Source organism: Rutidosis leptorrhynchoides, chromosome 9 (genome assembly GCF_046630445.1).
Source record: "Rutidosis leptorrhynchoides isolate AG116_Rl617_1_P2 chromosome 9, CSIRO_AGI_Rlap_v1, whole genome shotgun sequence".
Classification (NCBI taxonomy): Eukaryota; Viridiplantae; Streptophyta; class Magnoliopsida; order Asterales; family Asteraceae; genus Rutidosis; species Rutidosis leptorrhynchoides.
Genome location: NC_092341.1, coordinates 353,960,602 through 353,987,248, shown reverse-complemented (window position 1 = coordinate 353,987,248; position 26,647 = coordinate 353,960,602). Strand labels below are relative to the sequence as shown.

At 33.5% G+C, this 26,647-nt stretch overlaps 4 protein-coding genes across 5 annotated transcripts in view; 2 read left to right on the top strand and 2 right to left on the bottom strand.

Moving 5' to 3' along the window:
• The first annotated feature begins 3,044 nt into the window (after positions 1-3,044).
• Positions 3,045-13,432, top strand: LOC139866367 (phragmoplastin interacting protein 1). The gene is made up of 5 exons (XM_071854598.1): positions 3,045-3,549; positions 3,998-4,169; positions 4,654-4,700; positions 4,846-6,407; positions 13,043-13,432. Exons 1-4 carry the CDS (start codon positions 3,089-3,091, stop codon positions 6,401-6,403), a joined length of 2,238 nt encoding a protein of 745 aa, XP_071710699.1. The 5' UTR covers positions 3,045-3,088; the 3' UTR covers positions 6,404-6,407; positions 13,043-13,432.
• Positions 13,433-17,554: 4,122 nt separating this feature from the next.
• Positions 17,555-18,895, top strand: LOC139867299 (protein SOSEKI 5-like). 2 transcript variants are annotated; one of them, XM_071855652.1, is made up of 3 exons: positions 17,555-17,977; positions 18,081-18,150; positions 18,253-18,895. In XM_071855652.1, exons 1-3 carry the CDS (start codon positions 17,674-17,676, stop codon positions 18,836-18,838), a joined length of 960 nt encoding a protein of 319 aa, XP_071711753.1. In that variant the 5' UTR covers positions 17,555-17,673; the 3' UTR covers positions 18,839-18,895. The 2 variants fall into 2 exon arrangements, with proteins under 2 accessions (XP_071711753.1, XP_071711752.1); XM_071855651.1 differs by having other exon boundaries at positions 18,081-18,186.
• An 855-nt stretch (positions 18,896-19,750) lies between these two features.
• LOC139867467 (actin-depolymerizing factor 2) lies at positions 19,751-22,119 on the bottom strand. Its single transcript, XM_071855832.1, has 3 exons — positions 21,980-22,119; positions 20,389-20,654; positions 19,751-20,118 (listed from the first exon to the last, which is right to left on the bottom strand). The coding sequence occupies exons 1-3, from the start codon at positions 21,980-21,982 to the stop codon at positions 19,968-19,970; spliced, it is 420 nt and encodes a 139-aa protein (XP_071711933.1). The 5' UTR covers positions 21,983-22,119; the 3' UTR covers positions 19,751-19,967.
• A 1,890-nt stretch (positions 22,120-24,009) lies between these two features.
• Positions 24,010-26,647, bottom strand: part of LOC139869215 (uncharacterized) — a 65,458-nt gene continuing 62,820 nt past the window's right edge. Inside the window, exons 4-5 of the mRNA XM_071857534.1 lie at positions 24,564-25,255; positions 24,010-24,438 (exon numbers count right to left, since the gene is read on the bottom strand). Of these exons, the coding sequence (XP_071713635.1) occupies positions 24,010-24,438; positions 24,564-25,255 (1,121 nt within the window). The remainder of the gene's footprint in view (positions 24,439-24,563; positions 25,256-26,647) is intronic.

Genomic DNA, 26,647 nt, shown 5'->3' with positions numbered 1-26,647 from the left:
CTGCAACTAAGAGATAAGTTTGAAGTTTGGAAAAAGTTTTATAATTCTGCAATCTTAAATTTTCTTGCACAGTTATATTTGCAGAATGCATTGTGGAGAAAGTTGTTTCCATCATATCAGCATCACTTATTTCTTGACCACAGAATTGAAGCTTTGAACGGATCTTGAACATGGCCGAGCTGTATTCACTTACCTTTTTGAAATCTTGGAACCTTAGATTTCTCCATTCTTCCCTCGCAGCTGGAAGTAATATTTCCTTTTGATTATCGAATCTACTCTTGATACTTTCCCATAAAACATGTGGATCTTTGATAGTGAGAAACATATGTTTTAAGGTGGTATCAATATGTTTGCGAATAAAAGCAATTGATTTTAATTTATCTTGATCGGAACAAGTATTATTTTCTTTTAAAGTTTCTAGAATACCCAATGATCCAAGATTTATTTCTACGTCCATAACCCATGATGTGTAGTTTGTTCCCGATACGTCTAAGGCATCAAACTCAAGCTTTGATAAGTTTGACATTTTCTATTTTCAGAAAGATGAACAGCATAAATCATAATCATAATCATAATATTTTTTTTCGTAGATAAATAACAACATGCAATTAGAATTAGTTTAGATTCATAAGTAGTAAACAAAGGAATAATGGTATGATTACAAATAATAAAATTATAAGGGAATATAGGTTCATATTATATTATATTATTAATGATATTATTATAATATATATTAAGTTATAATATATATTATTATAATATATTTTTCTTATTTTAACCTTTAAGATTTACTTTTAATAAAAATACAAACTACTTTTCTTATTTTAACTTTTAAGATTTACTTTTAATAAAAATACAAACTACTTTTTTTATTTTAACTTTTAAGATTTACTTTTAATAAAAATACAAACTACTTTTTTTATTTTAACTTTTAAGATTTACTTTTAATAAAAATACAAACTATTTTTTCTATTTTAACTTTTAAGATTTACTTTTAATAAAAATACAAACTACTTTTTTTATTTTAACTTTTAAGATTTACTTTTAATAAAAATACAAACTACTTTTTCTATTTTAACTTTTAAGATTTACTTTTAATAAAAATACAAACTACTTTTTTATTTTAACTTTTAAGATTTACTTTTAATAAAAATACAAACTACTTTTTTTTATTTTAACTTTTAAGATTATAAATTTAAGAATAAACATTAGTATGCATGAAATAAATAATGATTAATTGCATAAGTAATCTTAAATGTTAGATAACATATAAAGACCCCATCGTATTCGTATTGATCGGAATTAATCTCGACCCATGGTACCGTGTTGTCAAATGACGTGTTGCGTACATAAAGTACCGTGTTGTCAAATGACGTGTTGCGTACAATCATGAGGTCTTATTAACATAAATATAAATGTTAGTGAAGTTAATAAGAGTTAGATTACAGAAAATATAATTCAGGTGGTATAACCGACCATATATAACTTAAATAACATAAATATAAATGTTAGTGAACATAACTGTAAATGTTAGTATACATAAATAAATGTTAGATAACATAAATGTAAATGTTAGTATACATAAATAAATGTTAGATAACATAAATGTAAATTAGGCGACAGTGTCGACCATATATCATTTAGGTGGTATAACCGACCATATATTAGTTAGGTGGCAGAGCCAACCATATTTAGTATAAATGTTGAGATAATCGTGCTGATAACGTATTATAATTCAGTAGGCTTATAACTACATTTAGTGGTTCTTGACTGTAGAAGGTATATAGAGATAGAGATACTGTAAAACGGAGAAAACAAAGGTTGAACAAAAGGTATGAGTAATTGGTTTTTTATTTATAGAAAAATGTACAATGAGAGTTTGGTGGCATTTGGAATCTAGAGAGAGAGAGAGTGTTTTGTTAACCAAAAAATACATACATTAAACTCTAACTCAACACACCTATTTATACTCAAAAAAATATACTATGCAATATCTATAATAATAATAAAATTATCATCCAATTATTACTTTTATAACAAATCAAAGATAGTTAACATTAAATAATAAATTCTAGAAACTCACTTATTATTTACTTTTACTTTTTATTTTTATTAGAAAATCAAAGCTACAATATATTACTGTATATTTAATGATTATACAAAGGTTATAAAATCAGGTGAAACAAAGCTAATATGATTATTAAAAAAAATGGTTCAGATTTAAATGAAATAAAGATCATGATTTTTTGATAATCAATGTATTTTCAGTGAAATATAGAGATATGATTGATTGTTATTTCAAAGATTCTTTTCTAAATCTTCCATCAGTGGCGGAACTTGACCCCGACTCGAGAGGGGGCGAAACAAATCGAAGGGGGGTAATCACTAAAAAAAACCTTATTTTTCCGTAATTTTTTTTTTAGTGTAAATTTTTTTTTTTCGAAATCGAGGGGGGGCGGATACCCCCTTTTGTCCCTATAATGTACCGCCCCTGTCTTCCATTATCAATTATCAATAATGAATTTACAAATATAGTAAGTTGCGTAATGCTTTTGCAAGTTCATGTTCACTTCAATAAATATATTCAAAGTATAAGATGAAGATCAAGGGTATCAAGGCGTTTTAGCATCTTTTTGCATTCATCTTAAAAGAAAAAGGCCATGAATTGCAGTATCCAACGACTATGAAACGAATAAAAAAATCAATTCCATTTTCAATAGTTCAAACTATAAACATTTTAATAAATAATAAATACAATTGTTCTTTTTAAAGTATAAAGTAACTTACATTTTCATTCTAATCTATGCCTATATATATGTATTTATAATTAAATTTATATTTATATATATTGAAATGTATATGTATAAATAATTTGGGACATGTAAAAGAAATTAATGGACAATTTTATTGAAACGTATATTTAACAAAATATAAAGACTCTTTCTGTAATTAAGACATACTTCAAGGTCTAAATTACACAACACATGAAAACTATATCCCAAATCAAAAAAGGGTTTTTGGGGTTTTTCCGGTTTCAACACGCCTCTCTTTCAGTTTGCCTCCACTGTTACTCACAGATTTTGGAACTATGGTTCTATCAAACAAGAAATTAAAGCAAAAGCTACGAGCCCAATTAGCTGAATCATTAGCCAATTCAGAGTCCCAATTAACTCAACCAGATCCCAGTCACTCACAAACCCATCAATCTTTCAAATCTTTGTTAAATTCAGCAACCCAGAAACCCATTTTATCAAAAAGAGAAATACGGAGGGTTAAAACGCCTGTTCTTGAAAAAAGTTCGAAGCTTGAAGATGGTGACGGAAAAAAAGAAAGTGAAAAGGGTAATAGGGATGGATTGAGTGAAAATAAGAAGAGAAAGAGGGAAAAAGATGGAGTTGAGGTGAAAGATTTGAGTGAAAAAAAGAATAAAAATAAAAAGAAAAATAATAAGAAAAAGAAAGTGGAGAAAAAGGAAGAAGTGGTTGTGGTGAAAGAAAATGGTGTAAGTGAAGAACAAGGTGTGGTTGAGGCAATTCAAACTCAAACTAGGTATGATTTTTCAGTTTCTTTGATACCCATTTTGCTTTTGGTGTTTATTTGTTATTTTGCATTTGATTGTGTTTAGGCTAATTTTGTAAAGCTTTTATTGGTGTGTTAATGTTTTGTGATTGAGCTTATTAAATGTGTTAATCAGTTTCGTCGAATACTTGTTATGTTTTTTGTGACTTGAAGTCACAATGAGCACTTTAAACATGTTTTCGAACTCCGACTTAAAGGCTAAGGTGAAACGTTGTAGGTGTTTATGCTATAAGTTGGTATACAGTTTTGGTGATGCGTGAGGTTTATAGCATTCGGTCTATGCATACCGTTCGAGGTCATAGAATGGAGAACAGGGGAGAAGAAATATAAACGAGTCGAACCTAGATACTTGACAGTTTTATTTATGATGAAAGTTTTAAGCCAAACTTGATTGAATTTTTACGTTGTGTTAATGCAGTAAAGAAGATGAGAGTATTGCTACAAAAATTTACGTTGGAGGCATTCCATACTACTCGACTGTCGATGATATTCGAAGTTTTTTTGAAGGTTGTGGAAGCATCACTGAAATTGATTGTCTCAAATTTCCCGAGACGGGAAAATTTAACGGAATCGCAATGATAAGTTTTCGGGTATGATAAAGGTGCATTTGTTATTGCAGTTCTTTTGATCATTATTATTATTTACTCCGTATAATTTAGTTCCCGTTAAGGTGGCAACATATGTGGGTGATGATATGGGTGCTTGGGTCAAAACATGTACTATAAGTTTAGTTCCAGTTATGCGGGTTGGTTTTACCGGCAACCTTTTGCTTCATAATTTGTAGGTTTTTAATAATCAATGTACGGTTAAATATGATTATGAAAGCTGTAGTGTTACTTTGTTATAATATAAGCTGATTTTCTATTACATAATATAGGAGATTGCCAAGATTATATCTGTTCCCTTTTTAGTTAATTATTGCGCTTTTGACGTGTTTGATGTAATATATAACCCGAATCGACCCATTAATGTGCAAATAGGTCAAAACTAGCATCTCTATTGTTGCGTGAAATAAAATGTATATATACGGTTACAAGTCTGGTGTTAAATTAACATCCCAATAATTTATTACAGACTGATGCTGCAGCAAAAAGGGCGTTGACACTTGATGGATCGGATATGTGAGTAAAATTTATTTTTTTAGTAGACACAATCATCACTCTATTATTATTATTATTAAATTATTAATTATTTATTGATATTAATTATAATTATAATTATTATTTTTAGAATTATTATGTGAACAACAATTACATCTTGCTACAGGGGTGGATTGTCCCTGAAGGTTCAACCATACAAGGCAACCAGAGATAAAAAAGTTTCCGACTTTGCCCCTGCAATGTTGGATGGCTATAACAGGATTTATGTAGGAAACTTGTCATGGGATATGAACGAAGATGAATTGAAGAAATTTTTTTCAGATTGCAGTATATCTGCTGTTCGACTTGGTAAGGATAAACAAACAGGGGAATTTCGAGGCTTTGCCCACGTGGATTTTTCTGATAATTTGTCTTTAACAATGGCGTTAAAATTGGATCAAAAACCTCTTTTTGGTAGACCAGTGAGAGTTAGATGTGCGGTCCCACCAAAAGTAGTGAACCCTGGTTCAAGTTCGGATGTCACTGGTGTTAAAAATGAGGGCAACGTTAAATCTGTGTCTGCGGGTGCAAGTGGTGATACGATAGTTAATGACGAGATGGCAAGAAAAGCAAAGAGGCAAACATGCTACGATTGTGGTGAAAAGGGTCATCTTTCTTCATCATGCCCAAACAAGAAGGCTGCTGATGTGGCAGTCACAGATTACGAAACAAATTATACGGCCTTTGATGGAGAAGAGACCGATAACGTTGGTGACGGTAAGCTGAAGAGGAGGACGTGTTATGAGTGTGGTGAAAAAGGTCATCTTTCTTCATTATGCCCGAACAAGAAGGCTGCTGACGTGGCACACACATATAACAGAACTAATGACGTGCTATTTGATGAAGTCAAAGAGGAGGTTGGTAATCTCGGTGACGGTAAACTGAAGAGGAGGTCATGCTATGAGTGTGGCGAAAAGGGACATTTGTCTTCATCTTGTCCGAAAAAGCAAGCTGCTGATGTGGCAAATTCTGTTAGGGAAACATTTGCTCCTGCAGCAGTTGTGTATGACAAAGGGGTTGACTATAATACGGTTAATTCGGTTAGCGATGGTAAGTTAAGGAGGAGAACATGTTATGAGTGTGGTGAAAAGGGTCATCTATCGTCAGCATGCCCGAAAGTACAAGCTGCTGACGTGGCAAATTTGGTAAAAGAAATTAATCATGTGGCAGTTGAGAAAGCTGACGTGGCAGTTGCTGGTAAAGAAGGTGGCGATAACATGATGGGTTCTGTCAGTGAAGGTAAGCTGAGGAGGAGAACGTGTTATGAATGTGGTGAAAGGGGTCATTTATCTTCATTATGCCCGAAGAAAGAAGTTGCTGATGTGGCAAATTCAGTAAAGAAAGTTAATGACACAGCAGTTGAGAAAGCTGATGTGGCAGTTGCTGGTAATGAAGGTGGTGATACTGTGGTGGGTCTGATTAGTGATGGTAAGCTAAAGAGGAGAACATGTTACGAATGTGGTGAAAGGGGTCATTTATCGTCATTATGTCCCACAAAACAAGCTGCTGACGTGGCGAGTTTGAACAAGGAAGGTGATGACATGGAGGTTGAGAAAGTTGAGGTTACAACTACACCGGCCGTTAGTGGCGGTAAGATAAAGAGAAGGAATTGCTATGAGTGTGGTTTAAAGGGTCATCTTTCGTCAATGTGTCCAAACAAAAAAGATATTGGTTTAACGACTTGATCAAGTAAGTTGAAAGCACTTTGTACTTATATGATATTATGATCAAGGTTACTTAGTTTTTTATTAGGAAATAAAAGAATGTTGCTATCCTACATCTAAAAGAGTATGTTGCCTAATATAGAAGCTGACATGTACTACGTTGTTATGCACATATGGTTAAAACTACAAATAAACTAGTAACATTTTATAGAAGCTATAAAGTTGTTAATGTTATAATAATAATAATAATATAGATATGGATAGTCAATTTTGGTGTATACATATAGTCAATTTTGGTACACAAAGTATGTATTTTTATATTGAGATTTTAGGCTATAAATACTCATGAATGCAAGCATTAAACTTGCACCATTTCTCACACTTACAAAGTGTTTCTTTCTTTCTCTCCATTATCATCTTTGTTCTTACACTTCATTATTAGTATTCTAAATCAAGAATCAAATCACTAAAGGTAGTTATAAGCCTACTGAATTATAACATCAAGAATCAAACCACTAAAGGTAGTTATAAGCCTACTGAATTATAACATCAAGAATCAAACCACTAAAGGTAGTTATAAGCCTACTGAATTATAACACGTTATCAGCACGATAATCTTAATACTAAATATGGTTGGCTCTGCCACCAAAATGATATATGGTCGGTTATACCACCAAAATGATATATGGTCGGTTATACCACCAAAATGATATATGGTCGGTTATACCACCAGAATGATATAGGTCGGTTATACCACCTGAAAAAATATATGGTCGACACTGTCGCCAAATTTTCATTTATGTTTACTAATATTTATATTTTTGTTATATAACATTTATTTATGATTGCTTACACATGGTCGACACTGTCACCTACTTATCATTTATGTTATATTAAATTTATGTTTAATGTTTATATACTTATGAATATAAATTGACTCTAATTTATCATAATGTTTGTTTTAATTTTTGATAATAGAAAATGTCGAATCTGGAAAAGCTTAAATTTACTCCTTTAGAATCAACTGGAAACAACTACATGCCATGGGTTATAAAAGTAAAAATGCATCTTAAATCAATGGGCATTCTTGAAACCATAAATGAAAACAACACTTGTTCTGAAAAAGAACAAGCTACGGCATGTTGCTTTATTCATCAACATATTGATGAATGCTTACAAAATAATTATGTGACTGTAGAAGATCCCCATGTTTTATGGGAAGATCTCAAAAGCAGATTCAATAATCAAAGAGAAATTTTACTTCCAGCTGCAATGGAACAATGGAGAACATTAAGGTTCCAAGACTTTAAGAAAGTAAATGAATACAGCTCAGCTCTGTATAATACATGTTCACAACTTAAATTCTGTGGACATGAAATTAGTGATGCAGACATGATGGAGAAAACTTTCTCCACAATGAATGCTGCAAACATCACAGTGCAAAGAAATTTGAGAATGCTAAAGTTCAAAACATATCCTGAACTTAATTCATATCTCTTAGTTGCAGAGCAAAATGATGAGCTATTAATGAAAAATCAGCAATCCCGTCCTACTGGTACACTTGCAATCCCTGAAGCAAATACTGCAAATAATTATAAACAGGGACAAGGACGCGGGCAAGGTCGTGGTTATAATAACCATCACCATCATCATGCCAAAAGCCATAACTATGGTAGAAACCATCCTTATGGTAATGGTAATGGGCGTGGACGTGGTCGTGGTCGTGGCCGTGGTGGTCAAAGAAATAGTAATCCACGAAAATATAAATATCAACCACAAAACAAGCCCATTAAACAAGATGTTGAAGAAAATTCTTCTAAAAATTCTGAAGAATCTTGCTACAGATGTGGTAGAATGGGCCACTGGGCTAATACTTGCCGAACATCTAAACATCTTGTTAAGATGTATCAGGATTCGCTGAAAGGTAAAGAAAAGGAAGTAAATTTTGTGGATAATATTGATCCAACAGTCACTGAGAAACCATCTGATTTATATGAAGATTTCTTGAATGTTTAAGTTGTGTGTCTTTTGAAAAATAAACGATTTAATATCGTCTGTCTTTGTCATTATGTTTGCTAAATGTTTCAGTACTATCTATTTGCGTTTAAAATATTGTGTAATATTAATGTACTCACTATTTATTTCTTATATATGAAGTTCAATATGAATTTTGCTGGAATACAACATCAATCAAGTGGTGGAGATCTCTGTATAGCAGACAGTGGAACTACACACACTATACTTAAATCCGAGAAATATTTTATTGATCTAAAACCAACGGAAGGAACTATACATACAATATCAGGACCTGCTAACTTGATAAAAGGGATAGGAAAGGCAAATTTCATACTACCAAATGGTACAAAATTTTTAATAAATGATGCCTTATTTTCTCCCAAGTCAAGCAGAAATTTATTGAGTTTCTCCGACATATACCTTAACGGGTATGATTATCAGTCAGTGACAACAGAAAATGAGAAATATTTAAGTATCACTGACAAGAGTCATGTGGTTGAAAAACTGCCAAGACTTAGTTCTGGATTACATTATACACATATAAATGTACCAGAAATACATATGGTAGTTAACGAAAAATATATTGATCCTGGTGTATTCAGTTTATGGCATAACAGATTAGGCCATCCAGGATCAACAATGATGAAAAGGATTATTGAATGTACTCATGGACATCCACTAAAGGATAGAAAAATCCATCATGATACAATGGTTCCATGTACATCTTGCTCTCTTGGAAAATTGATAACTAGACCCTCACCACTTAAGGTTGAGAAAGAATCACCAATGTTTCTTGAAAGAATTCAAGGTGATATATGTGGACCAATTCATCCACCATGTGGACCATTTAGATATTTCATGGTTCTAATAGACGCATCTAGCAGATGGTCTCATGTTTGTCTGTTATCAAGCCGTAATGTGGCATTTGCAAAATTTCTTGCCCAAATTATTAAATTGAGAGCTCATTTTCCTGATTACACCATTAAAAGGGTGAGACTTGATAATGCTGGTGAATTTACATCTCAAGCATTTAATGACTATTGCATGTCTATAGGAATTGTTGTTGAACATTCTGTTGCTCATGTGCATACACAAAATGGTTTAGCCGAGTCATTGATTAAACGTTTACAGTTAATCGCTAGACCATTGATAATGAGAACAAAACTCCCTGTATCTATATGGGGTCATGCAATTTTACATGCTGCTGCATTGATTCGCATCAGACCAAGTGCAAGTCATAAATATTCCCCCCTACAACTTGCTTTTGGTCAAGAGCCAAATATTTCCCATCTTAGAACATTTGGTTGTGCAGTGTATGTTCCAATTGCGACACCACAACGTACAAAAATGGGTCCTCAAAGGAGGTTGGGAATATATGTTGGATATGAAACATCTTCAATATTAAGGTATATTGAACCTATGACAGGTGACGTTTTTACAGCACGTTTTGCTGATTGTCATTTTAATGAAACATTGTTCCCTAGATTAGGGGGAGAAATGAAAAATAAAGAAAATGATGTTTCATGGTGTGAACCTCAATTAAAGTATCTTGATCCTCGCACAAAAGAATGCGAGACAGAAGTTCAAAAGATAATGCATATACAAGAACTTGCAAATCAATTGCCTGATGCATTTACAGATACAAAAACGGTGACAAAATCATATATACCAGCAGTAAATACTCCAGCTCGAATTGAAATTCCAAAAGCTGGCAATAACGTCACTCATGAATCTTTGCCACGTCAGAAACGTGGAAGACCAATCGGTTCAAAGGATAAAAATCCTCGAAAAAGAAAATCAGCTGATAATGAAGTAAAAGAAAGTGTTCAAGAAGAACCACAAATCAGTACTCCTACTGCAGAGGAGATTGATGATGTCAATACAGAAATTGCAATCAATTATGCATATTCAAAAATATTATGGAACCGAAATGAAATGAAAAATCTTGATGAGAAATTTTCATTTAATGTTGCATATGACATCATGAATAATGATGATGATCCAGAACCAACATCTATGGTTGAATGTCAAAATAGACATGATTGGGCTCAATGGAAAGAAGCAATACGAGCTGAATTAGAATCACTCAATAAAAGAAAAGTTTTCGGATCCATCATTCTCACTCCTAAAGATGTGAAACCTGTAGGATACAGATGGATTTTTGTCCGAAAAAGAAATGAGAAAAATGAAGTTACAAGGTATAAAGCTAGACTTGTAGCTCAAGGTTTTTCTCAAAGACCGGGAATTGATTATGAAGAAACTTATTCTCCTGTTATGGATGCAATTACTTTTAGGTACTTAATCAGTCTGGCAGTTTCTAAAAATTTAGAAATGCATCTCATGGATGTTGTGACTGCTTATCTATATGGATCACTTGATAGTGATATATATATGAAGATACCTGAAGGATTTAAGGTACCAGAAGCATCAAATGCAAAACCCAAAGAAATGTATTCGATTAAATTACAAAGATCTTTATATGGGTTAAAACAATCGGGACGTATGTGGTATAACCGATTAAGTGATTACTTGATAAGCAAAGGGTATACAAATAATCTTACTTGCCCTTGTGTTTTCATTAAGAAAACAACATCCGGATATGTGATCATAGCTGTTTATGTTGATGATCTTAACATCATAGGTACAAATAAAGAGATCCATGAAGCCATTCAACTTCTAAAGAAAGAATTTGAAATGAAAGATCTCGGAAAAACCAAGTATTGCCTTGGTTTACAAATTGAGCATATGCCTAATGGTTTACTTGTACATCAAACAACATATACTGAAAAGATTTTGAAACGTTTCAATATGGACAAGGCAAAACCATTAAGTACTCCTATGGTTGTTAGATCACTCAATGTTGAAGCTGATCCATTTCGTCCATGTGAAGATCAAGAAGACATTCTTGGACCAGAAGTACCATATCTTAGTGCAATTGGAGCTCTTATGTATCTTACAAATTGTACAAGACCTGACATTTCTTTTGCAGTTAATTTGTTGGCAAGGTTCAGCTCTGCTCCTACCAAAAGACACTGGAATGGGATCAAACACATATTTCGATACCTTCGAGGAACTACTGATTTAGGATTATTTTATTCTAACGAATCAAAACAAGATTTGGTTGGTTATGCAGATGCAGGTTATTTATCTGATCCACATAAAGCTAAATCTCAAACTGGATATGTATTCCTAAATGGAGGTACTGCAATATCATGGCGTTCTCAAAAACAAACACTTGTTGCTACATCGTCAAATCATGCCGAAGTGATTGCATTACATGAAGCTACTCGAGAATGTTTTTGGTTGAGATCAATGACACAACTCATTACTGATTCTTGTGGACTAGAACGCGATAAAAGTCCAACAACTATCTATGAAGATAATGCAGCTTGCATAGCACAGATGAAAGAAGGGTATATCAAAAGTGACCGAACAAAACACATACCACCTAGATTCTTCTCATACACTCAAAATCTCATTAAGGACAACCAGATTGAAATGAGATATGTGCAATCTAGCAAAAACTCTGCTGATCTTTTCACGAAAGCACTTCCAACTGCTATTTTCAGAACACACGTTCATAACATTGGCATGAGACATGTTCAAAAGATGTAACAGCTGAAGCGATGTCTACTTGAGGGGGAGTCAACTCCATGCTGCACTCTTTTTCCCTTAGCTAAAGTTTTTTCCCACTGGGTTTTCTTTAGCAAGGTTTTTAACGAGGCAGTAATTTATAGTTGATCTTCAACAAAATAAAATTGCTATCCAAGGGGGAGTGTTATAATAATAATAATAATATAGATATGGATAGTCAATTTTGGTGTATACATATAGTCAATTTTGGTACACAAAGTATGTATTTTTATATTGAGATTTTAGGCTATAAATACTCATGAATGCAAGCATTAAACTTGCACCATTTCTCACACTTACAAAGTGTTTCTTTCTTTCTCTCCATTATCATCTTTGTTCTTACACTTCATTATTAGTATTCTAAATCAAGAATCAAATCACTAAAGGTAGTTATAAGCCTACTGAATTATAACATCAAGAATCAAACCACTAAAGGTAGTTATAAGCCTACTGAATTATAACATCAAGAATCAAACCACTAAAGGTAGTTATAAGCCTACTGAATTATAACAGTTAATAGGTTTTTTAGTTAGTTGATTAAAATTAAATGAGTACATGACACTAATCGTTACAAAAGGTATCTTTTTTTAGCATATACTCTACTACTCCGTATGCCAACGATGTTATGTTACTTCTTATGTTACATGTTGTATGAGACTTGTATTGAACCCTTAGCATGCACTCCCTAGTTTTTAAGCGTTTTAGACATTTGATTATTTGTCAAATATATATATTTATTATACTATGTACCATATGCAGCACTTATTGGGATCTACATATTTTATAGATGTTAACTTAGTGAGTGTCAAGATCTTATTCGCCATTAAGAGAGTATTTGGCCCAGCCCAACATGACACTCTATGGACGTGTATGTAATTACCCATTCTTCCCATTTTTCTGCTTGCTGGCCTCTAACATTAACCATTAATTTGTATATGCTTTTGGGGCAATGATGTTTTAAAAAAATTGTTTACGTAATTATCCATTCTGATCTTATTCTCTTCCTTTCAGGTTTTGTCATGTTGGTCAACCATGCCTCAATTTGGGTCATGAGGGTTATGGTTCGGCTCTCATTGATGACAGAAAACAAGTATCGTTTCATTTAATATTTAGTCAAAGTCGTTGCAGCACATAATGGGACGACGCTTCTCATTTGTGAATTGTGACACATGATATGCTGCCTAAGTTTTGTAGCGCTTCAGCGGAATCAACTTTATGTGGATGTGAGTTATTTTGAGAATTGAGAGAAAACAATATAATTTTCATTTTATTTTGGCTATTTTTTTTGTCTTTTATTGTATAATAGGATAGGATAGGATAGGATGAATTGGATTCAGAAAATTTGTTTGAATGTCATGTGTTCTGATAAGAAACCTTGATGGTAAATGCACACAAAATGGGTCCTTGTCATAAAACAAAGCCCAAGTTGGAACATTGAATTTTGATGCTTTATTTTCCTACACTTATGTGTTTATTAGTCAAAATGGACAACATGTGAAGAAGACAACATTTCTCATCAGATTTACTGAAAATCAAATCCGACATTATGCTACTATCAACACTTGGTACTGAAATGCTATAGTAACCTGACATAATTGGTTCTTTGTTGGGATGTAAATAAACCGAGTTGAGCTCAAACTCGCCTATGCTCGAGCTCAACTCGTTTAAAATTAAAAGAACTTGAGCTCGACTTCGGCTCATTTGATATTAAACAAGATCGAACTTCACTCGATATTATGCTAATAGATAGTAATAGATATTCTTATATAGTTATACATTATACTATTGTAAAAATAATAAGAAATTTACATAAATGAAATGCTCGTTTAGGATCATGAACGTGTTCGAGCTCGATATAAGAAGCCCAAACTCGTGAATTAAACAATCTTCAAAATATGTTCTAGTCCGGGCTCGAGCTTGTTTAAGCTCGGCTCGAGTCGAATAGTTCATTTACATCCGAGTCGAATAGTTCAAAATGGGTGAATAGTGGGATGTAGATACAAATGGAATGTAGAAACAAAGAAAGATCACGGAGCAACTCGGGAAATGGGGAAGTGTATTTGGAATATTGCACAATTTTGGTTTTTGAGCCGTTAAATACATACAATACAATACAAATTATAATAAATCATAACTACAATTTAATTAAAGGAAGATGTTGGCCCTTTGTCATTCTAATTTTGGACATCAATGGACAAATACATATTTTTATTGTATTGTTTTCTGTGATTAGTGTATTATTTTAAAGGACGTGGGCGTTTTGGGAAGTTTTTTAACATATTATATATAGGGATGATTCTAACACACCATTTTTTGATCCTCACACACCTATTTTAACCTTTTACTCTTCTAATAATACTCCATTTCTTTAAATTGGTGTGTGAGAATCATCCCCCATTATATATCCACTCTTCCATAACTATTCATCACTGAAAATGTAGAGTATTCTTTTTTTATAGATTACGGATCTCGAATTTACATTTACTAATGTTGTTACAAGAAATCAAAATATTTCACAAGATAAAACTAAAATAAACCACAATTTCCGAAGTTTGTTAACTCAAATACAAAAGAAAACTGCCAATGAGGCCTTGCTTCATTGGTATCCATGTTTCATGGATTCGAGAGTGACCCAGGTTCGAGTCTAACAACTAACCTTGCCTTTCAAAAAAAAAAAAAAAAAAAAAAAAAAAAAAAAAAAAAAAAAAACTGGAGTCAATAGCCGAAGATTAAGGAAAACCTGGAAATTTTTGTTTATAAAATCCTTGAATACAGATTACCAGTATCTTTTCTGTTTTGTATTTTTGCATGAAACAAAATTAGGGTGGCTTTGTATGATCATTGTGTTTCATATATTCTTTTTATTTAACCAAATTTCTAGTTGAATGTCATCATGATCTCAGGATAGCAAATTCATTTAAAGATATGATTGACACCAAAACATTATAATAACATGACTGAGGTGATGATCGAGATCGATTCACAAATAGTATTTTTTCACTTACCGTCCATGCCGCGTATGAGATTGGTGCAGGTTTTCTTCTGGGCACGCAATTGGAGGCGGGTATAACTGTTTGGGAGATAAACGCGTGAGTGGTTAAGTCCCCCCTTAGGTGATCCTAACCGCTATAAAAAAAAAAAAAAAAAGGCATTAGACCGTAAAACTAAACAATGTCATTCATACCTCTACGACTGAACTTCTTTGTGTCACGTTAGCATTTATTTACATTTTCATTTCCTCTAACTAAAACAAAACATTACACTTTTTTACAACTCAAATTTTGTTAAAATATTTCATGATTACATTTAAAAATAATAAAAAACAAAAACAATCAAAAACATTATTAATGGTGTATCCTATGATTTACACGCATAAAAACATCATTTTTGTACAGAGAAAACGTTTGGAACACACAAAAACAGTGTTAAAGGCAGTTTTTATTATTTATCCGTTCATCGTGTTCCATTGTGATGACCCGGAAATTTCTGACCAAATTTAAACTTAATCTTTGTATGATTAACATTTCCGACACGATAAGCAAAGTCTGTAAAACTGAATCTCAAAATTTTTGAACTACTTTTATATATTTAAATACCCTTCGGTTATTTTCGACGATTCGCGAACAATTATATGTAAATAGATACATATATACTATAACTTGAAAAGGTAACAATGTATTAATTATTTGATACCGTACATTAAACTTATTGGATACAAATACTAAAACTGATTTTGTGTGAGTTTCATAAGATCCCTTTTACTTTCTACATTTTCGGGCTGAGAATACATGCAAATGATTTATTAACCGATATACAATATTTATATGCGTGAGTTTCATATGATCCCTTTTACTCAATATATTTTTGGGCTGAGAATACATGCGACTGTTTATAAATACTGAAAATACTAGATTTATAAGCGTGAGTTTCATTTGCTCCCTTTTTAATTGCTTTTGCAATATATATTTTTGGGCTGAGAAAACATGCACTTTATTTTAAACACAATGGATACAAGTACATACTAAATTCTACACTGAGTTTGAACCGAAAATCCCTTAGCTTTGGTAACTAGTAACTGCCAGTTATAAGAACTGGTGGGCGCGAGTAGTAGTATATGGATCCATAGGGCTTGATATCCCCGTCCGAGCTAGAGCACTAGCCTTTTAACGGACGTATGCTATTTGAGAAGCGTACACGTTGGTTTGCGTGTATTATTAAGATGATTATACAAAGGGTACAAATTATATATACGTTAAAGTTTAGTTACCAGGGTGCTCAATTTCGTAGTATATTTTTGATAAACGTTTCTGGATGAAACAACTGAAATCTTGTGATCCACTTTTATAGAATATATTGATAAACGTTTCGGATGAAACAACTGAAATCTTGTGATCCACCTTTTATGTAAAACCTATTGATAAACGTTTTGAATAAAACAACTGAACTTTTGTAAATCCACATTGATATACGGATTATGTGTAATATTAAAACTATGAACTCACCAACCTTTGTGTTGACACTTGAAGCATGTTTATTCTCAGGTTTCCTAGAAGTCTTCCGCTGTTTGTTTAGATGTTAGACAAGCTATGTGCATGGAGTCTTATATGACACATTTTTCAAGGAAACGCTGCATTCACCAAATCATCACCATGTATTTTATTTTGACTGCATTGTCAACGGAAATAATGTTGTAAACTATTATTCATGGTGATTGTCTATATGTAGAAATCATCAGATGTCAAAAACCTTTGATTTAAATATTCATTTATGGTGTGCCTTTTCAAAAGAATGCAATGTTTACAAAATGTATCATATAGAGGTCAAATACCTCGCAATGAAATCAATAAATGACGTGTTCGTCCATATGGATTTGGAGCGATCGTCACATCCATCGAGAACAGTAAAATATATAAACAGGCCGCCCAGCGTTTTGCGTAAGCCCTGAAGGCAACTTTCTATGCTTAAGCCCTTAAGTAAGTACGTGAGCAGCACACATGCCACGTCACTATTTAGCATAAACTCGGTTACGGAAATCTCGCATAAATCAATCAATAGCGGCATGACACGTGTCTCCAAATATCACGGGGATTTATGCCTATAAATAGGCCACCTGTGTCATCACTTTACAACTAAATTTGTGACAGAGAACGCACTCTCTCACACACAGTACCTTCTATCACTAGAACTGAACCGTTCAACCACAGAACGCCAAACGGACGAGTTCATATCCTAGTTCCGGAAGATTGATAAAGCAACCCCACGACTCCTAGGTCGTGAACCGGGTCTACATGGATTCTTCCGAATGTATACATGAATCGACAATCCACCTCATCACATGGAGTAGTTCTAGTATTGTACTGATACGTCTTGACGCTAGCCCGAAATAAGTACCAACAATTATAATTATAATCATTTTTAAAAGTATTAAAAAAGTGTACTTAGATGATTAAAACCAAAAATCCTTGCAATTAATCTTAAAATATTAACTCTGTTTTTCTATTTGCGTGTAGAAACAGTAGAATGTTTCCTTTAGCTCTTTCCCATAAATACCACATCACATAACCATGCGCCATAGGAACTAGCAACTCAAGAAGCTAACTGAATTTACGTACCCGCCATCTTTTACACACATAAACATACACATGACTACCGATTCTAACAATACGACGTCGGATATGTTCATCTCCAGATCAAGGCCTAAGAAGAATACTCGAAATCATCATCGTGTTATTAATGCAACTGCAAATGCAAATTCAGATCATTTGATCATTGAAAATCATACCATTACTCCTGATACAACACCTGTTGCTGTGATTAAACCTAGAACATCGGTAATGGCCCCTCGAAAAGTTCCGGTTTTGTATTACCTCACACGAAATGGCCGCATCGAACATCCACATCTTATCGATGTGCCGTTATCTTCTCCTCGTGGTTTATATCTCAGAGGTAATTAATTTATCACACACATGTATATATGTATATGTATATATAGTTTTGTGCACTCAATTGAATTCGTTTTTACGCTAATTTGTACTGTTTTGGTTTGCAGATGTTATGAACACACTGAATAATTACAGAGGAAAAGGAATGGCAAATATGTATTCATGGTCTTTTAAACGGTATTCAACGATAAGCCAAAATTTAGTTTTCTACAGGTAATTATATGAGATCCTAATTCGCGATATATATATATATATTTTTTTTTAATTGATGAAATTTAGGAGCTACAAAAATGGATATGTATGGCATGATTTATCAGAAGACGATTTAATTGAAGCGATAAATAGTCAAGATTACATCCTGAAAGGATCTGAGCTGCTCGAAACGGATGCAATGGAAACAAACCATATAAACAACGAAGATTGTGTGTCAAGAACAACTGCAGCTGCATCAATTATCAGAAGACGGAATCAGTCCTGGAGCTCGTTCGATAATCCACAAGAATACATGGTGGTGAAATGTGAATCCAGCAGAGAGTTAGCGGCGAATTTTGCAGCTGATGCAGCCACTCAAACAGATGAGCAAATGAAACGACGTAATTTTAAACATGAGAAAAAGGATCAAGTGAGAATGATGGTGGGAAGAGAAGATATGATATCAGTAGTATCACCGCCACTTTCTAATTCGAGTTCGGACGTTTCTGAGGGAGCGATTGGTGGGAGACATGTTGATCGGACGCCGACGGTGAACGACAGGGGAAGAGAATCAACGGTTGAGGATCGATATGATGTTGGTGGAAAGATGAAAGCTTCTCAAGTTTTGAAGCAGCTGATTGCGTGTGGGACGCCTTCCCGGTTAAGAATTTAAGCAAGGTGAAATGTAAGTACTTGAGAGGAAAAAGTTTTAGTGAATCAATAAGTATGTAATGTAATGTAGTGTTTATAAATACAAAACATGAACATATGTGACTGTTTGTACATTCTGATTCATGTATGAAAACGAACTCCGCTGGAATATTTCATGTATATTATGTTTTGGCTCGGCCTCGATCAAAAGGTCTAGGTTTGATGCAGATACGCAGGGACATGTTGGGTTGAGTATTGGGCCACGTCTTGGGCCACTCAAGCTGGAAGACTATTTTGCTGAATTGGATTTTGGGCTCAAGTAATGGCAGCAGCCCACAAAAGAGTCTCCCTGGAAGATAAGGAACGACTTGTTCCTGGAAGTTTGTTTTAAGAAAATTAGGCTCCTCGTTTCTCGTTAATTTGTTTTGATGTTTATCTCTTTTAATTTTCCAGTATTTTAGTCGATGTTTTGTCATTCAAATGGACTGGTTGATTATCATTGTTTTGAGTAAAATAAAGATAAACCGAGAAGGTTTTTATTCCTCAGTATTCGATTTTGTCCCTGTTTTCTGTTTAGCCACGATCTTGTTTCATTAAGGTTTCTTTGGCGTCGTGTGAAGTAGTATCACCGTTTAGTCATACATTGTAGTGTTGTGTAATCGAGGGTCTATCAAGCTTTGTTCTCAGCTTCTGGCAACTTTGATCTTATAAATATAGTCTGTTGTTGTGACGTTCGGGTTTTTAAGTTTACAGGATGACAAATAAGTTGAGTCATTCAACAATGGAAGCAACAATGGCCTAACAGAATTTAATAGTAGCCGTACAGTTCATCGTTGATTTTGGGTTTTGTGCAGTGACAATGCTTGATAATGTAGGATATAAAACTTCAATATACATCATATAGCTGGCAACAAATGTAATTAGGAAGTAAAACTGAAATCAGAATACAATACCAATTTTGTATTTTTTTTTAATGTAGGATCACACAAAAAACATCACAACTTATACTAGAATTCATCAAATTCTTACGAAAGCAACTTGAAAAGTAAAGCAGGTAAGACAGACAACATCATATCTAAATGTTCATCCCGCGTTTCACAACCATTAGACATTTAAAATATATTGGCTCTCCAATTGTAGCATCGCATGAATCAGTTAGCTCGGCTTTTAATAATGTCAAGGCCCACCTCAGTAGGATCAGTTGCTTGCAACTCTACCTGAATACCGTCGAGCTCTCTCTTGAACCTGTCCTTTGAGCTTGCATAAATCATTTTGGTCCTCACTCTTGCAGTATCAGGGGACCTTCAAACAGATTAACATTGTTACGGGTCAGTTGAGTTACGGGTCAAAACAGAGCAGGTCAGTTGGGTTAAGGGTCAAAACAGGTTGTATTTGATATAAATCATTTTTTGGTACAGTAGTACAGGCTACTGTCAAGATAAGTCAGTTCTGGTTGGCTCACTATCACTTTTTTTTATCAATAACTAACGACTTAAATATGAGTTTATGACTAGTAAAGCAATTTTAGAACCATGATATCAATTAATTGAGATATGATGAAAAGATTATTACCAAGCAATAAAGAATATTCTACTTTTTTGGCAATTTTCTTCTGTCACAAAATCGAAATCGTAAACAGCATATCGGCATTCATCAGCAGGAAGGCAAGCTGTAAAATCTTCATAACTTTCAGATGGTTCACCAAGCTTTTCAACAATAACTTGCTTTTCTTTCTCCTCGATCTTGTATATGATGAAACGAAAGGTTCTCTTTGCCTTCAAATCAAGAAATTTTAGCTTGCACTCATCATGCACAGCAAACCCTGATGCTGCATTGGCCTACATATTTGATAGATTATCAATCACAAAGAACACAAAAGAAAAAGATAACATAACAAAAATTCGAATGGCAACCGCCAAGCGATCATTATAGGATTATAAGTAGGCATATGACGAGTACCGAAATAGTTGGATTTTAGATTCTTGCATTTGCAATTTTAGCATGACATCATTAGGTTCAATAGACAAAAAAAGTAAACAAACAGGTGATGTCATAGACTTCGCATTGCACAATGCAAGACTTTCAATCTCTCAAACAGATCTGTACTAATAATTCAGACTATAAATTCATACTTCCTCAAGACTCCATCTGTTTCCACACACCCTTCATCAAAACCTCCTAAAAACCTAATAAGCAACATTTACAGACTATGATCACCAACTTAATGCAAAATCAAGCTTCAATGATCTTACAGAAATGTGCTTCACTCAGTTGATAATCTTACAGAAATGTAATAATCTTATAAATATGATTAGAATTACTGAGTAGATACTGGTAATTCATAATCCAGTTGCCATATGACATTAATTAATTTCTATAAGGTGAGGTGTATATCAAGCAACATTTTCGAACTTCCACCAAAAATCAGCCTAAACTTGACATGAGGGGAGGCAAAAGTCTCAAGTCACCAACCCACAATAACTAACTGATAACTACCTTCAACCTAAAGACAAGCCTATTTCACCCACTAGGGCACCAATATTCCCTTGTTAATCTATATACCAAGCAATCAACCGCTTCAGATTTATTTTATCATTACTAACGCCACCTGAATTCATTTATTTGATCATTACGTGTAGATACATCACAAAAAAAATCTATAAAAGTCCAATTATCCACTCATATATCTATTAAAAAGTATATACTAGATACAATCATCTTGCAGTACTTTTGTTAACTGCTAATTCCTCAAACTGTAATAAAAAAACGCATAAATCTGATAATCTATCGAAATAACTAAGGTTAATCAAAAACTTTCAGTGCAGCATCTAGGATTATAAACAATAAGTACGATTATATCTACCATTACAGACCGCTCGATTTAACAATTTCAAAGTCAAAATATTACGATCACGCGAGATCATCAGCACACGTATACGTAAATCACAAATTCTCATCAAAGCTAAACGACCGCATACAGAGATCAAATAAGCAAACAGCAACACAATCAGTCTATCACAAACCTTAGCATGCGTAAGAGTAGCTACAATTATACAGATCGCACTAAAAAAATATCAAATCGAGCAAAATTACAACTAAAATGAAGCAAATCATGTATGTGAATGAACAGATTAAATACAGGAAGTAAATAAGATGAGTTTACCATGGTTTTGATCGATGGATTGAATTTTGAGTAAATCTAGGGTTAGCTGGCGATTTATGAAATATTATGTGTGGATTTGGGTGTGTTTAATCTCTGCCTTTGGAATTTGGTAAAGGATTTGCGGTTATATAGATGGTGGGAATTTGAAATGTTAAAAGTAAGTGAAAAAAATAAGATATGAGGTGTATATAGAATTTGTTATTTGTGTCAATAACCTTCTAGAAAATAAATGGTCATGTTACACCTTGCACTTTGTCAAAATGTTGAAATCAAAACCTTTATAGTGTGAATATTGGAGTAATATTAATGACATTTCATAAATCATAAGGTTTTACTCCATATTTTATTTGTTTCAAATCAACTGTGTACACCTCAAAAATTTGAAAGTGTTTGCAAAGTAGATTATTAACTTGTTCTTTTCACCAAACTGCAAAATTAACAAAAATGCTTTGTGTAGCAAACTACATATAAAGGCTAATATTCAAAATCATAAATACTACTGTAGTAAATATTAGAAAAGTAAGAGTTAAAGGTATATTCTATGTGTCATTTTCAGTGTTGAAAGAGTCGGTTGACTTGGGCGACGCGTCGGCCGACGCGTCGTTTTTTAGGCATGACCGATGCGTCGTTGCTAAAAAGTCGGTCAATGGTAAAAAGTCGGTCAAAGTCGGAAAAAGTCGGTCAAAGTCAGAAAAAGTCGGTCCAAGTCGGTCAAAGTCGGTCAATTTTTTTATTTTTTCTTTTTAATATTGTTGAAAATTGTTAATTGTTTATGTTTATTGTAAATATAGTTTATATTTTAAGATTCGATCTATATACTGTTATACAAATATATATTTCATAAAAATATTTTAAAAAGTCAACGTTAGTCAACGCCCGTTGCGTCCCCGTTGCGTCCGACGCGCCATTTTTTAGGCTTGGCGGATGCGTCCCCGACTCGCATCTTTTACAACCTTGGTCATTTTGATGTAAATGTAAATAATCTATGTATGGCTAATTACATAGATATGATAAGTCCAACAATACATATTTACAAGAAAGATAAAAGAAAGTATTTACATTTACATGAATAATATAGTATATACTCAATTCTAATATCATGAATCACTTTCATAGTAGACGATGTACATCTTTAATCTTTAATGGAAATAAACTAAATTATTTACTACTTACTAGTATTGATTATAAACAATGGTGTTGTGTACGAAAGTGATAGTAATATAACAGAGGATAAAATAACTATGTGTTGAGTGTTTAAGTACAATATTACAACTTGCTTGTTCGATGATTTTGTACATGCTTGAATAATACAACTATTCTATAGTGAAATATAATGTCTTGCAGTTTTATAATATTGTTTTATCATATCTTAGGTCTATCAAAAAATATGATGGTTTTGATACAAGTTTGACAGACCTAGTTTTTATGAGATGTTAACGCAAAATTCATGTAACATCATGGATCTTTCTTCAATATCTTTTTAGTATCTCTCTCTATGTCCTCACAATTCCACTCGCTTTTTGTTGGCGTTAGATTTCCGCTACTATTAAAAAGCATGTAGTAGCCACTAACATTCCGCCACGTGTATCTCGTGTTAATATTCTTTAAGTAAATAACTATATGAGGTATAGTAATCGGCTCCATTTATACTTGGCTACCGAATTTTATTTTGAAGATAAAAAAAATGAAGTTAAAAGAAAAGTTAGAGATTTAATGTTCTTGAGTTTTAGTTTGGAAATAAAAAGAAAAGTTAGAGATTTAATGTTCTTGAGTTTTAGTTTGGAAATAAAGGAAAGAAGATGAAAAGGTTATTCATATTACTTTTCCTTTCAAATTGGAAGGATCATGTTTTGTTTTTTTTTTTTTTTTTTTTTAAAGGGTTATCCCGGAAAATATTATTAAAAAATAATAAAGGAATGAGTACAATGAGAGTTCAATGTTGTAAGCGCGCCTTACAACCAAACAGCAAACCAACTAGACTAAACATAAATTATGCAAAATCTAGACCCCACTACCAAAACAAGATTATGTTATGGCACTTTCCAACACTCCTTCATTACTCGAACAAAGGCAGAATTCCGAAACTTGATAGACAATAACTTCATTCGAGCTGTTGAGAAGATAGCTTCATAAAGTTGGTCCACCGAACGAGCCTTTTGGCCATATAACAGGTTGTTTTTTTCCTGCCACACGTAGTCAACCAAGGCACCAAAAACGAGTTTAGCAACAACACCACGAGCAACATTGCAGTTCGCATAAGGGATTAGAATTTCCCGAAGATTTTTCCAATCGCTACTCCAGTTTGCAACCGCAACCACATGCGTGAACCTCTCGCATGATTGTTTCGAAACGGGGCAATCAAAAAATAAATGATCATGCGAGTCAGGTTGAGTCTTACACAAGGCACACGTCAAATTCACATTCAATTGTAAATTTCGTTCCCATGCCTTTAATTTATCCTGGGTTTTCAACCGTTCTCCCATAATAAGCCAAACAATAAAGCGTGTCGGGGAATGCAATGGCTATACCAAATCACGCTACACCACGGGATCGTAGGAGCATGGGGACGAATTGTATCCCATACCACACTAACTGAAAAATCTATCCAATTACCACTACAATCTCGCCATTGAACTATATCAGATTGATCCGTAAGAATGGGAGGCGCAACATCTTGGATAGCATTAAATTCCGTATACCACGTACTCGGCCATGTCAATTCAGAACCATGCATTACATCACACACCTTCTCATTTAAATTGTACCCTTCACGAACAATGTTCCGACGAGAAACAATTTCTACAATAGTCCCGTGAGGGTGCCAACGATCAAACCAAGCATTAGTGGTAGTCCCATTACCAATCTTATGAACAACATGCATATGGATAATGTCTCTAATATTAAGCATTTTCCGCCAACTCCAACTAGCATCATTAGGCATCACCACATCCCAAAAATTACGATTAGGCAAACGGTAAGTGTGCACCCACTTCACCCATAAAGATTGCTTATGGGATAACAGACGCCAAACTTGGGAAGATAATAACGCCACATTCCATAGTTTGAGACGCCTAATACCGAGACCACCCTCTGTTTTTGGAAGGCATACATCATCCCACTTAACCTTAGCTTTACCACGTTTCATCTCGCCTTGACACCACAAGAAACCCCTTGTCATTTTCTCAATCTCTTTGACTACCGAATCTGGGATAACAAACATCGAGTACCAATACAGTTGCATAGACTCGATCACCGACGTAATCAGTTGGACTCGGCCTGCAAACGATAAAAACTTATTTTTCCAGTCATTAATACGATTTTTCACCATCTCAAGCAACGGTTTACAATCACGTATGTGTAATCTTGAAGAAACCAAGGGAACACCCAAATAACGCACAGGAAGATGACCCACTTCAAACGACATTAATGAAATGTCCCGTTCTTATTGATTAAAAACGTTCCATATTAATTGATTTCGTTGCGAGGTTTTGACCTCTATATGAGACGTTTTTCAAAGACTGCATTCATTTTAAAATAAACCATAACCTTTATTTCATCAATAAAGGTTTAAAAAACTTTACGTAGATTATCAAATAATGATAATCTAAAATATCCTGTTTACACACGACTATTACATAATGGTTTACAATACAAATATGTTGCAACAAAATAAGTATCTTGAATGCAGTTTTTTTACACAATATCATACAAGCATGGACTCCAAATCTTGTCCTTATTTAAGTATGCGACAGCGGAAGCTCTTAATAATCACCTGAGAATAAACATGCTTAAAACGTCAACAAAAAATGTTGGTGAGTTATGAAAGGACCCGTTCATATACATTATAAACGATTCACAATAGTTGATTACATTGCGAGGTATTTGACCTATATATGATATATTTTACAAACATTGCATTCGTTTTTAAAAGACAATCTTTCTTTACATCAAAAATTGACAGGCATGCATACCATTTCATAATATCCACTATCCAACTATAAATTGATTTAATAATAATCTTTGATGAACTCAATGACTCGAATGCAACGTTCTTCGAAATATGCTATGAAAGACTCCAAGTAATATCTTTAAAATGAGCAAATGCACAGCGGAAGATTTCTTTAACACCTGAGAATAAACATGCTTTAAAGTGTCAACCAAAAGGTTGGTGAGTTCATTAGTTTATCATAATCATTTATTTCCATCATTTTAATAGACCACAAGAATTTCATTTCCAGTTCTCATAAATATACGTCCCATGCATAGAGACAAAAAATAATCATTCATATGGTGAACACCTGGTAACCGACATTAACTAGATACATATAAGAATATCCCCTATCATTCCGGGATCCTCCTTCGGACATGATATAATTTCGAAGTACTAAAGCATCCGGTACTTTGGATGGGGTTTGTTAGGCCCAATAGATCTATCTTTAGGATTCGCGTCAATTAGGGTGTCTGTTCCCTAATTCTTAGATTACCAGACTTAATAAAAAGGGGCATATTCGATTTCGATAATTCAACCATATAATGTAGTTTCGATTACTTGTGTCTATTTCGAAAAACATTTATAAAAATTGCGCATGTATTCTCAGCCCAAAAATATAAAGGGTAAAAAGGCAAATGAAACTCACCATACTGTATTTCGTAGTAAAAATGCATATA

Coding starts and splice junctions, on each gene's coding strand:
- LOC139866367 (XM_071854598.1), top strand. CDS start 3,089: ATGGTTCTATCAAACAAGAAATTAAAGCAAAAGCTACGAGCCCAATTA. Junction 3,550..3,997: donor GCAATTCAAACTCAAACTAG/GTATGATTTTTC, acceptor GTGTTAATGCAG/TAAAGAAGATGAGAGTATTG. Junction 4,701..4,845: donor ACACTTGATGGATCGGATAT/GTGAGTAAAATT, acceptor ATCTTGCTACAG/GGGTGGATTGTCCCTGAAGG.
- LOC139867299 (XM_071855651.1), top strand. CDS start 17,674: ATGACTACCGATTCTAACAATACGACGTCGGATATGTTCATCTCCAGA. Junction 17,978..18,080: donor TCGTGGTTTATATCTCAGAG/GTAATTAATTTA, acceptor TTTGGTTTGCAG/ATGTTATGAACACACTGAAT. Junction 18,187..18,252: donor CAAAATTTAGTTTTCTACAG/GTAATTATATGA, acceptor GATGAAATTTAG/GAGCTACAAAAATGGATATG.
- LOC139867467 (XM_071855832.1), bottom strand. Junction 20,119..20,388: donor AGAATATTCTTTATTGCTTG/GTAATAATCTTT, acceptor ATCTGTTTGAAG/GTCCCCTGATACTGCAAGAG.